General features: G+C 45.3%; 1 protein-coding gene across 2 annotated transcripts in view; it reads right to left on the bottom strand.

Annotated features, from left to right (window-relative positions):
• Window positions 1-13319, bottom strand: part of PGS1 (phosphatidylglycerophosphate synthase 1) — a 97947-nt gene that overhangs the window by 19126 nt on the left and 65502 nt on the right. For both annotated transcript variants that reach the window (XR_015878837.1, XM_088475293.1), the window contains exon 9: window positions 5377-5503. Coding sequence is in view for 1 of the 2 variants with exons in the window: in XM_088475293.1 (XP_088331419.1) it covers window positions 5384-5503 (120 nt within the window). In the remaining variant the exon portion in view is untranslated. The remainder of the gene's footprint in view (window positions 1-5376; window positions 5504-13319) is intronic.

The raw sequence follows: 13319 nt of genomic DNA, 5'->3' as shown, positions 1-13319 counted from the left end.
ATTGTGAAGTATTTGTTTTACATTCAGCAAAGTACATCTAGAAATGCGCTTCTTCGACAAAGTACAAATGCAATGTGAAAAATGTGTCACACAAGAAATACAGGATGATACTTGATCTCAGCCTAGTTAGACAAATATTACTCACATTTATAGTGAATTCCCCTAATTGAATGAGCGGTGATCTTACAAGAGTCCCAAAGGACTTTCCTTTTCTCTCTGGCACTTCCCCTAAATCAGCTGAAACTAGTATTGGTGACGACAAGCAATCAGAGCATAGCAACACCACTGTCCAGGGGCGTACACTAAGGGTACACCAGTACCGGGCCCAAAACAGGGCCACGGAACACCGACTCACTGCTCCAGCCGGAGCGCTGCGGCTGCCTTGTAGCCCGGCGTGAGGCTTTTGAGTCAGCAATGCGGCAGCAGGATATCATAGGTCACGTTGCCGCACTTTGTCCCCGCCCATCAGGCAGGCTACGGTGGTGAGGGGCTGGGGAGATGGGGGCTGAGGAAGGTGATGAGTGGCTTTTGGGCGGAGGATGGTGATGAGAGGCTAAATTTGGGGAAGGTGATGAGGGGCTGAATTTGGGGAAGGTGATGAGGGGCTGAGGACGGCTGGCTGCAGACACCATCCCTCCTACCCCTGAGACATCTATAGCACTGTCTATAGCACTGTCACCATGAAGACCATGGAGAGACTGTAGACAAGAACTATAGCCTGCATCATCAGTGACAGAGATACAGTGTGGTCAGTCATATTGTATTTTTACTTTATAAATGCTGACATTTGTTTCAGTTAACATTATCCTGCTACACATATCACACATGCAGGGGAGGGATGCGTTGGTGCGGGGTTGGTGGTGAGAAGGTGGGGCCACGAGATTTATTTTGCTGGCCCTGCCCCTGGGTGGACAGGATTAAGTTGTAATGTGATTTAACATCTTGATATGTAATTTACATATAGATACATGGTTGTACCTTTCTATAGACTGTAAGCTCTTCAAAGCTCTATATAAACAGTGTATACATTTGAACAATTCAATGATCCCCTGTGTTACCAGCAATTGTTACCCTGATGGTGCACTACCTACAAAAGAGGGGATGTAGTCAGAATATTGACAATCATTGTCGACATTGTTAATATTCTGGGTCATTAGGGTTAGGCCGCAGCTGCGGAGAGTTTGGGTTATGGATGTTACTGCTGGATGACAGCTGTAAGTCATCATCATCATCTGACCGCCAGACCCAGAAGACAGCATCTGAGCCCTACTAGCAGTCAAGCGATCGCTCCACCACCTAGACTGTTTTGTTGACATTCTAATCATAGCTCACATTTCATCAGTGGTCTCATTTACATAATGTGCGGCAAATTGCTTTGGTTCTGCATCAATGAGCCTGAAGGTGAACAAATATTGTCCAAACTGTGACGCCTCCACAAACAAAAAAAGCGGCAAAGTATCACCTCAAAGAAGTCTGATCCAGATGAAAAGCGTAGGAATTGTGCTACTTACTAATTTCTAGAGGATATTTTCCCTTTGGACTGACTAAAGGATTGTATGGGATATTATTTGATCCCTCAAGTATTTAAAAAAAACTTTTGGAATATTTGAACTATTGGTTGCTGGATGTAGGCTTACGCTGCTGGAGGGATCTATCGCATATCCACATAACATTATATCATGTATTTAGCTGTGTACATAGAATTTAATAAACATGGGCTAACAGTTTTTGAATAAAACTAAGGAGCAGTCTGATTTGATCATCATTTTGGTAAGCAAGAACTTGGCTCTTTTACTAGCAACCCGTCCTTGCTTTGCACCGGAGCAATTTTGAATTTAAGGCGATAGTCTTTTTTAACTGACGTCTTAGAAGATTGCCTTGTTAGTCGTTTTTCTTCCTGACATCAACACGAAAAGATTTTGTTATGATGGAACACAAAGTTGTCTATGCGCAAAATAGCATCCACCTAGGTCAACTCCAGCCACATTAAGTGTCTGTCCCTGTGCTTTATTTACCGTCATGCGAAAGCAGACTCTTACCGGGAATTGGACTCATTTGAAATTTAAAATAGTTTTTCACATAAATGAAATCGGAACGGTAAATAAAGGGAAAACCTAAAATTTTGTATCAGTAAACATGGCTTACGTATTATCTGGTTTCTCCAGAATATTGATGTATCAATCTCTACATGGTATAAAATAAAGTCCATCGCTGTGATATATCTATAACTGTTTATACAGTATAAGCCAATATAGTGCTCAGATGTCCGTTTTTTCATTGACTTGCGTCACTAAAAGGTTCCCTTTTGTCATACATTAATGTTTCATACATCGAAACCTTCCTTGACAAATGCTCTATAGAATAGTGAAAACTACATCAAAATCAGTCCAGTGGTTTTCGAGAGCAAACAGACAGACACCTACCAGGGACTTTATTTTATACTATGTATAGACTTTAAAACATAACTACTACACTATTATGCACTTGTATTTTTAAGGGAGGTAGTAATTAGACCGGCGGACTGAATGCCGCCGGTCTAAATACAGGCGCCTAAAGCCCAACACAGGACATAAAATAGGCGTCAAATACCGACGCCTACTTTAATCCCAACGCTAGAAGACAGACAGACGCCGGACCAATCAAGGTAAGTGTGGAGCGTCTTAACTTTTAGCCGCGTGGGGGAGGGTTAGGTTTAGGCACTCCTGGGGGGACTTAGGGTTAGGTACCCCAGGAGAGGGTTAGGATAGGGGAAGGGGAGGTTAGGCGCCACTGAGGGGAGGTTTGGGTTAGGCACCGTCGAGCTTGTGCAGTCGGGATTTGAACCGCCGGCATTTCAATCCCATTCCCTTTTTACACCCTTCACAGATTTTCTTATCTAACCAGCAATCAAATCAGTAAAGGACTTGTGCCATCTTAGATACTTCAATAGGAGTGTATTTGCCTTTTACCGTTTTATCCATTACTACCGACCCACCCTGGCGTCGCACGGGAGCAATTTCTACTCGCCACAGCCCCCTGCATCTCATAACAATCTACGCCATGTCACCAGAGTCTCCTGCTTCTTACGCCTACCAACTGCATCTCACAACAGCCTCCTGCTTCTCAATCCTGCCCCCTGCATTTCACCACAGGCCCTTTGAATCTCACCCACAGGCCCCTTGAATCTCACTCCTGCCACTGGTTCTTACCACAGCCCCCTGCATCTCATCACAAACCCCTGCTTCTTACTCCTCCATCTCGCCAGTGTCACCACAACCCCCCCTGCTGCAACCCTTCAGCTGGCTGGGCCCCGGCCACTGGGATGTGCTGGGAAGGGCAGGAGAATCATGGATAAGAGATTTGTAGGTACACAGGGTTTAATGCGAACTCCCATAGCCTTAGCCCCGGGGACATGCTGCTGATAATGCTTACGGTAGCTGCAATACAAATCTCTCATCCATGATTCTCCTGCCCTTCTCAGCACATCCCAGTGGCTGGGCCCCAACCAGCTGCATGGCTGCAGCAGGGTATGTTGTGGTGACACTGGTGAGATGCAGGGGTTGTGATCAGATGCAGGGGGCTGTGGTAAGAACCAGTGGCAGGAGTGAGAAGTACGGGCCTTTGGTGAGATACAAGGGGCTGTGGTGAAATATAGGTTCCTGTGGTGAGATACAAGGGGCTGTGTTGAAATATAGGCTACTGTGGTGAAATGCAGTGGGCTGTGGTAAGAACCAGTGGCAGGAGTGAGAAGTACGGGCCTTTGGTGAGATACAAGGGGCTGTGGTGAAATATAGGTTCCTGTGGTGAGATACAAGGGGCTGTGTTGAAATATAGGATACTGTGGTGAAATGCAGGGGGCAGTAGTGAGAAGCAGGAGGCTGTTGTGAGATGCAAGGGGCTGTAGTGAAATATAGGATGCTGTGGTGAAATGCAGTTGGCAGAACTGAGAAGCAGGAGGCTACTGTGAGATGCAAGGGGCTGTGGTGAAACATAGGATGCTGTGGTGAAATGCAGGGGGCAGAAGTGAGAAGCAGGAGGCTGCTGTGAGATGCAAGGGGTAGGAGTAAGAAGCAAGAGGCTAGGGACTGTGAAGACATAGCGTAGATTATGGGATGCAGGGAGCAGTGGAGAGATGCAATTGCTCCCGTGTGAAGCCGGAGCGGGTCACTAGTAATGTATGTTATAAATAAGATTCAATTTGGTCACTCAACTGGGACACCTGTGTTGTTATATGCAGGGATGACAGGTCACTGGGTTATTCAAAGTCTCCTGCCAGTGCTGCTTTTGGCAGCAAACAAAAGCAGGGCAAAAGGGAGTGTGCAAGCCCTTAATGAGTCTGATGGTTACTGCAAACAAAGCTACACTGACTCTACATATCATAATATTACAAGAACATCTCTCTAAAGAACAATGACAGGCTCACAGCACTTATTTTCCTGTACTGCAGTGTCAGGGAAACCCACTCTATTTATAGGTAGAGGGTGGGAAGCAACTTAGAAATCCCAGAATTTCAGCCTGAGAGAGCAAAATTATCTAGCCTGGAATTTGCATAAATTCACTCATATCGCACTGTGAGGGAGTTTCTAGAATTCGCCCCTTCAATAAGATTTTAAACTTCTAATTTCATCTGTAATTCTGTCACAGTAGCAATTACATTAATAGGAAGTATGACCTCAGTGATGCTGTTTCTGCTGAACAACTTACTTCTGTAAAGGAGTGGGGGGGTTTACACTAAGGAGTAATGAAACACCAGACCGCTGGCTTTCTTCATTGTAAAAGTCAAATGAGTCATGTCACTCAGAACTAAAATGCATAAGAAAAGCAAAACCTATGACATCTTGGTAAAGGCCGTCAGTATGTGTGTCAGTGCTTCCTCTTCTGAGAACTGCATTGTGAAAGTTTACTCAGTGTTGTGAGGATGCAGTGATAACAGGCATCTTCAAAGTCCCTGCACTTCCCGAGAGACAGCATAAGCAGCCAAGAGCCCTGAACCAACCATATGTGAAACAATAATTGCAACACTCCCAAAATAATATATAGAGTTAGTTTCAGCTATTAAGGAGAAAATAATAAATTTATGTTTTTGCATCTGTTAATTATAGATTACTATGTGTAAGGTATAATCTGTGGTTAGATCAACAAACTACCTGTGGGCAAGTGGCGTGCAAAGTATTGCTCTACGGATTCTTGTAATCCCTAACAGAATATGCTTTAACGATTTCTCTCTTTTTCCCCAATGGAATCATTCTATTTCACAGGTAAGCAATTATTAAACCAGTTCTCAAAGATAGATTTAATTTAAAGATCTGGAGGACGGGTGTTGAGAAACCCTGATAGCGATCACTCCAATAAAGTTCTGATATTTACAAAAAAACAAACTCAGCGGAAATCACTAACCAGAAATTCAAAAAAAATTCTTTATCAGCGGTGTTACCAACTTCACCCACAGCTTCACATAGCGGCTCTGGTGCTGAAAGGTAGCAGGGGTCACTTCAGTTGATCGGTTGTACAAATGTAGCTGCTCCTTAAAAGACAAAATGACATAAACACACTGAAATCTTTCCTTTATTTATACCCCTTTCAGACATACACCAAAAACTGTTTTTTTCCTCTGCACGTGCATCAACCCGGGTCTGAACAGACACAACCTGGGTCGGAGTACTGGGTCTGCAACCCTGCAATCGGCCAAGGTCATTCCAAGGACTTGCAACTCGGGACAGTGCCCAGGCTTATGTCATAAAGGCATAACCTAGGTCTTGATGATCTGGGTCACGCCTAAAAAGACATGATTGGCAGGCATAGTAGCACTTGGAGATGACATCATCTCCAAGCATCCACTGTTAGATGGAAGGCCCAGGGTCCAGTGTGAAGGGTGATGACCTGGGAATAACCCGGGACCATCACTCAGGTGTGAAAGAGGGTAAGTACTGAAACCCCGGCTTCAACCCATGTTCAGTGTCCAAAGTTCCGAGCCGGGGTTTATGTCTGAAGGGGATATAACTGGAATCTCACCAAGAATAAAATAACCAATATTGCCCGATTAGCAGCTCCTAGCTAGCTGGACCACCTCCACCTGCCTCACAACTATCCAGGCACTGAGGCTAGGACAATCATAATGTAAGTGTCTCCATCATTTGCACTGTAATAGTAATACTGCTTGGATGTGGGATAAAGTAAACAGACTTGCAAATTAATTTGCAAGTCAACAGTTTATTGAACCAGGAATTTACATTTATATTAAAGAGATAATAGGGTTAACAGTAGTCAGAACACTAGGGGGGGGGGGATTCAATTAGCCCCGATAAATTTTGGGAGAAAAAAAGGGTAGTAGGCTCGGGCTTTATCGTCCAAGGCTATTATTATCACAACCTTCTGATGAAACAGTTTTTTATATATATATATATATATATATATATATATATAAAAAAGAGAAATGCATTAAGATCTGTTTTGGACATTAATACCGGCTGCTGGACATTTAAATTGTGATTGGTGTGATACCTTGGACACTGAACTGTGCATGTCTGCTAACAGCATGAGCTGAGACCCCCTCCACATTACATTAGGCTGTGGATGTGTTTCTTCCAGGACCGCTGCTAATAATTATTATCATCATCGCCGGCCCCTAGCCAATTTGGTGCCCTAGGCAAGATTTCAACTGGTGCCCCCTAGCTATATATATATATATATATATATATATATATACATACACACACACACATATGTATACACATACATACATACATACATACATACACACACTCAGGTGCATAAATATTGGGACATTGGGCCTGATTCAGACCCACTCGCGAGCGGCTGTCCGCTCGCAAGTGGGTCGATGGTGTGCACTGCGCATGCGCACGACGGAGGGAGCTCCGTTGTGCGCATGCGCGAGACGCGACGAGCGAAGGACTTTCCTTCGCTCGTTGTGTCTGATCAAAGGGGGCGTGCTGTCGATGTTGATTGACAGCACGCCCCCTTTGGTGGGCGTGCCTGCCAGACGGAGGCGTTCCCAAGGGAATGCCTACCGTCAGAAGCCGGCCCCACTGACATCACTAGTGATGTCAGTGGGAGTGATTTTGGCTCTGATAGAGCCAAAATCACACCTGGCCTTGCGGTTGAGAAACTCAACCGCAGGCTTCTGCTCGCACTGGCGATGGTCAAGACCATCGCGACCATCATCCTGCACGCTCGTATAGGCTGTGGGTGGTGACCCACAGCTATACGAGCGTCCAGGAGGACGCTCCATATTAATGGAGGTGGGCCCTGATTCAGAGCGAGCGCTCTGGTCAGAGCCATTGACAGAATTTTCATATTTTGGCCTCTATTCACCACCACAATGGCTTTGCAATGAAACAAACAAGATGTGCTTTAACTGCAGACTTTCAGATTTAATTTGAGGGTAATTACATCCAAATCAGGTGAAAGGTGTAGGAATTACAACGGTTTCTATATGTGCCTCCCACTTTTTAAGGGGCCAAAAGTAATGGGACTATCAACTCAAAAGCTATTTCATGGACAGGTGTGGGCTATTCCCTCATTATTTCATTATCAATTAAGCAGGTAAAAGGTCTGGAGTTGATTCTAGGTGTGACATTTGCATTTGGAATCAGTTGCTTTCGACACTCAATATGAGATCCAAAGAGCTGTCACTATCAGTGAAGCAAGCCATCATTAGGCTTAAAAATCAAAACAAACCCATCCCAGCAAAAACATTCGGTGTGGCCAAATCAACTGTTTGGAACAATCTTAAAAAGAAAGAACGCAACGGAGAGCTCAGCAACACCAAAAGACCCGGAAGACCACGGAAAACAACTGTGGTGGATGACAGAAGAATTATTTCCCTGGTGAAGAAAAACCACTACACAACAGTTGGCCAAATCAAGAACACTCTCCAGGAGGTAGGTGTATATGTGTCAAAGTCAACAATCAAGAGAAGACTTCACAAGAGTGAATATTGAGGGTTCACAACAAGATGTAAACTATTGGTGAGCCACAAAAACAGGAAGACCAGATCAGAGTTTGCCAAACAACATCTAAAAAAGCCATTACAGTTCTGGAACAACATCCTATGGACAGATGAGACAAAGATCAACTTGTACCAGAGTGATGGGAAGAGAAGAGTATGGAGAAGGAAAAACTGCTCTTGATCCAAAACATACCACCTCATCAGTGAAGCATGGTGGTGGTAGTGTCACGGCGTGGGCATGTATGGCTGCCAATGGAATTGGTTCCCTTGTATTTATTGATGATGTGACTGCTGACAAAAGCAGCAGAATGAATTCTGAAGTGTTTCAGGCAACATTATATGCTCATATTCAGTCAAATGCTTCAAAACTCATTGGACGGCGCTTCACAGTGAAGATGGACAATGACCCGAAGCATACTGCAAAAGCAACCAAAGAGTTTTTTAAGGCTAAAAAGTGGAATCTTATGCAATGGCCAAGTCAATCCCCTGACCTGAATCCGATTGAGCATGCATTTCACTTGATGAAGACAAAACTGAAGGGAAAATGCCCCAAGAACAAGCAGGAACTGAAGACATTTGCAGTAGAGGCCTGGCAGAGCATCACCAGGGATGAAACCCAGTGTCTATGCGTAGGCTGTAATTGCCTGCAAAGGATTTGCAACAAAGTATTAAAAAATGAAAGTTAGATTTAGGATTGTTTAGTTTGTCCCATTACTTTTGGCCCCTTAAAAAGTGGGAGGCACATATAGAAACCATTGTAATTCCTACCCCGTTCATGCCCCGCACACCCTGCGCCCATTATAGAAACGCCCTTACACACACACACACACATACATAAACACACATATATACACACACTCACATCCATAATACAGTTACACCAGACACAAATGCATACATACACACACTTACAGACAGGCAGTATAGTGCCACCCCCGCATTACAAGATACGGGTACACTACACTCACTGTTTAAGAGTAGCACCTCCATCCCCTCCTCTCTCCCATGCTGTGCTGGCTTGAGTGAAACTTAGTACCGTGTAGCTCCACCCCCTGCCCGACTCCACCTCCATTTCAGTCTCCCTAGCTCGAAGTGCAGTCCTGCTGCACTGGAGCTGTAATAAATGGCAGGGGGGTGGTGGAGCCTGAGAGAGGGGGCCCCGACGTGACATGCCCTCTATGCCATCCTTAATCCGGCTCTGCAGTCATGCACTAATACTGCAGCAGCTGCAGAAGCCTGAAGTCCTGCTATGCCAGGGCCTGCTAGAAGCTCATTGGTTGGCGTGTGTCAGATGTGTGGGCGGGGCACCAAATGTAAACAAGCAGCCCCGAGACTCTGTGCTCTCCGGGCTGTCAGTGTGTGTTCACTGCAGTGCGCTATGTCAGAGCGGCTGCTGTAACGGAGGTAACACACACTAAACCACCAATGTGATGAAACAAGTGTATTAAAGCAGCTGCTCTTACACAGCGCGCTGATTGTGGCAGATGTGGGGGAGCTGCAGAGCCATGGAATGCCCGTAAGGCATTCCAGATGCCCTAGACATTTGCTTAGAATGCCGATGCCTAGGGTGGCTCTGGGAAGACAGAGAGGCAGTTCAAGGAGCAAATGGCGCTTCACAGATCCGCCATTAGAACGCCATTAAATACAGGCAATAGTGAACAGCCGGTAGCCACACACGTTATGACTGCCAAACATGGAGTGGCTGACCTGAGTTCAAGAATCACTGACCACATACCACATAATATAAGGAGGGGGCAATAGGGGTAAGGCATTACTGCAGGCTGAAACCAGGTGGATATTCAAACTGGACACCCTCGCTCCGAGGGGTTTGAATAAGACACTTGGCCTCCATTGTTACCTTTAGATTCTGGATAATGTACAATAATCCCCATGTATTCTATTCTCTTCTACAATTTTACAATATACACAACATTAGTATAATATTAGTATAGGTATAAGGATACATGAAGATAAAATTAAGTCATGTTATAAGGTGTTTGCAATATTGTCAATCGAGTGATCAAATTGGCTTTTGTTGTGCTTTGAAAGTAACATTGTTTGGATATTTTAAGCATATTATCAATAGTGTCAATTGTATTTATGATTAAGTATTAAACACAATGTTTTGTTTTTAGGTTGCTATGGCAACAGAGGGAAGGCGTGATGGTGACCACCTGGGTGGCGCGGCTGACGACTTCACGAACATGCGCCTCTGAGTTCATGAGCCGCGTGAACGGGAACTGTCGGCAGTACGATCACTGACCTAATTGATGGTTCTGTGGGGTATTTAACGGTATTGCATTGAACTTGTATGTATCCTTGATAACGGACAGCAGCCCGAAACACCGTTGGATTAAAAAGTTCTTCTTTTCATCAGACGCTGAGTGCCGCCAGTTCTTTTCATCTGCATGTATTGGAGCAGCCTTGCTCCTAGGCTGCTCCAATATGTATTCCAGATGCCCTAGGCATTTGCTTAGAATGCCTAGGGCTGGCTCTGATCATCATCCTCCTTTATTTATTTGGTGCCACAAGTGTTCCGCAGCACCTTACATAGTACATAAACAAATTACAATACAATGCAGGACAAGAACGAGGTTTAAATACATTGCTGCATTAGCGATCATAACCCTCAAATAAACAACAGGGCGTAAGTGTTAGGTGCCCTAGTGGGGAGTAAGGTGTAGATAAAAGTATAAGGAGAAGCACAAGAGGGTAGAGGGCCCTGCTTGTGAGAGCTTACATTCTAATGGGGAGGGGCAGACAAACAGGTGTGACACAAATGAGGTAGACAGAGAGGAAGGAACATGTAGCAGCGAGTTAGGATGAGAGCTAGAAGGTAGTGGGTTTTGAGAGCCCGTTTGAAGATTTGTAGAGGTGGAGAGTCTGATGGGGAGAGACTTCCAGAGGTGGGGAGCAGCACGGGCAAAATCTTTGAGGTGAGAGTGGGAGGAAGTAATCAGTTGGCAGGAGAGACGGCATGCATTTGTTGAGCGAAGTGGATGGGCAGGAGTGTGAAGGGAGATGAGGTCAGAGATGTAAATGGGAGACAATTGGGTGAGGGTTTTGTAGGAGAGTGTAAGAACCTCATTGAGTTCGGAAGGGGAGCCAGTGTAGGGTTTGAAGGAGAGGGGAGGCAGATGTAGAGCGTTTGGAGAGGAAGATGCAGCAACATTAAGAACAGACTGGAGTGGAGAGAGGTGGGATTCAGAGAGACCAAATAGGAGGAGGTTACGGTAGTCCAATCTGGAGATGACCAGTGAGTGAATAAGGGTTTTAGTAGCAACCTGGGTGAGAAAGGGTCTGATCTTGGAAATATTTTTGAGATGGAAGTGACAGGACTGTGAGAGGTGCTGAATGTGTGGTTTGAAAGAGTGGGAGGAGTCCAGGATAACTCCAAGACAGTGCACTTTGGGGCTAGAGGAGATAGTTGTGCCATTAATTGATAAAGAAATTGTGGGAAGTGAGGTTATGCGGGAAGTTGGTTTAAGATGATTAGCTCAGTCTTAGACATATTAAGTTTAAGAAAGCACTGGGACATCCAGGAAGAGATAGCAGAGACAGTTGGAGATGACAGTGAGGAGAGAGGGGGAGAGATCAGGGGAGGAAAGGTAGATCTGAGTCATCAGCATAGAGATGATATTGGAGGTCAAAAGAGCTGATGAGTTCACCTAGAGAGGACGTATAGAGGAAAAATAGGAGGGGTCCAAGAACAGAAACCTGGGGAACACATACTGTAAGTGAGGGGGGGGATTGAAGAAGAGGAGTCATGAGAGGAGACACAGTAAGAATGGTCAGAGAGGTAGGAGGGCTGCCAAGCGAGAGCAGTGTAACGTAGAACAAGGGAGTGAAGGATTTGCAGGAGGAGAGAGTGGTCCACAGTGTCAAAAGTAGCAGAGAGGTAAAGGAGATCATTGCTAACTTTCTTGACTGCAGTTTCAGTGGAGTGGAGAGAACGGAGGCCAGTCTGAAGAATGGGGGAGACAAGGGCATGTTTGAATTCAGAAGGGACAGTGCCAGATGAGAAGTAGAGATTGAGGAGGTGGGCAAGATGGGAGCATGCAGAAGGAGAGAAGTAGTGGAGGAGACGGGAAGGGATAGAGTCAAGGGGGGAGAGGACTGGATGAGGGCAATGACTTCCTCTCCACATACAGGGGAGAAGGATGTCAGAGTCGGTAAGATGGATGGGGAGGGGTGGTTCAGGAAAGGAGGGAATGGAATTGTTGAGGGTCTGGTCATATGTCCTGACGTATGGAGTCATTTTTAGATGTAAAGTAGGTGTTAACGTCTGTTAAATGAATGCGTTAACACACATAGGGCAGATGGGAATGAGTATGAGGTCCCGACGCAGTCAGCCCGAAGAGGGAAGATCCCAACAGGGCATGTAAATACCCTAACCCCTCTTTCCCCCCTAACCCTAACCTCCCCTTCTAGTGCCTAACCCCAACCTCCCTCAGGGGTGCCTAACTCCCCCCTTACCGCACCCTAAACCTAACCCTCCTGGGTAGGGGTGCCTAACCTTAACCTTCCCCCTAGGATGCCCAACCCTAACCTTCCTCCCCCCCCCCCAAAAAAAACCTAAGCCCGCTGTGCTCCCTAATCCTAACCCTCCCTCCGCGGCTAACGCTAAGGGCCCCTCGGACTTGCCTCGTTCGGGCTGGAGTCCCGGCGTCGGGATTAAGATAAAATAGGTGTCGAAATACCGACACTTAAGTCCCTTGTTGGGATTTCGATGTAGGTATTGAGACCCGCGGCATCGCGACCGTCGGTCTCATAACTACATCCCGGGCAGATGTGCTAAGCTCTGGAAAGTGAAACATTGGAGAGTGATAAACTGCCAACCAATCAGCTCCTGTCATTTTTAAACACAGTCTACAACATGACAGTTAGGAGCTAAGTGGCTGGTAGTTTATCACTTTCCAATTTATCACTTTCCAGAGATTAGTACATCTCCCCATGAATCCCGGAAAAGTTCACAAACGTGTGCTTTAACTGGTTGCTATTACCAGATAACAGCAGTTATCGGGGATTTATTTTTGGGTCTCATAAAACCCAAAAAGAAATCCTTGTTAAATGGGGCTAATTGAATAGCGGCAATCAATTAACACTCTGTAAATTACTGCAGACAATTGAATCTCCTCCTAGGTAATTAACATTATCTCCCTATAAATGCTCTGTAATTCTGATCCTTGGAACCACAGATGTCAGTAATAATATTTGTAGATAGCAAATCTGTGCCAGTAACTACACAATGCAGGGTGTGTAATCTGGAAGATTATCCATTAGCATCAGGAACAGAGGCTACATCATCACCAGTACATCGCAGTGTGAGAAAAAAAAGGAATTGTGGGATTTCCTGATTTACAGTAAATCT

Source organism: Taudactylus pleione, unplaced genomic scaffold (assembly GCF_031769625.1).
Source record: "Taudactylus pleione unplaced genomic scaffold, aTauple2 ptg000016l, whole genome shotgun sequence".
Taxonomy (NCBI): domain Eukaryota; kingdom Metazoa; phylum Chordata; class Amphibia; order Anura; family Myobatrachidae; genus Taudactylus; species Taudactylus pleione.
The sequence above is the reverse complement of the archived record's forward strand: the minus strand, read 5'-3'. Positions and strand labels throughout refer to the sequence as shown.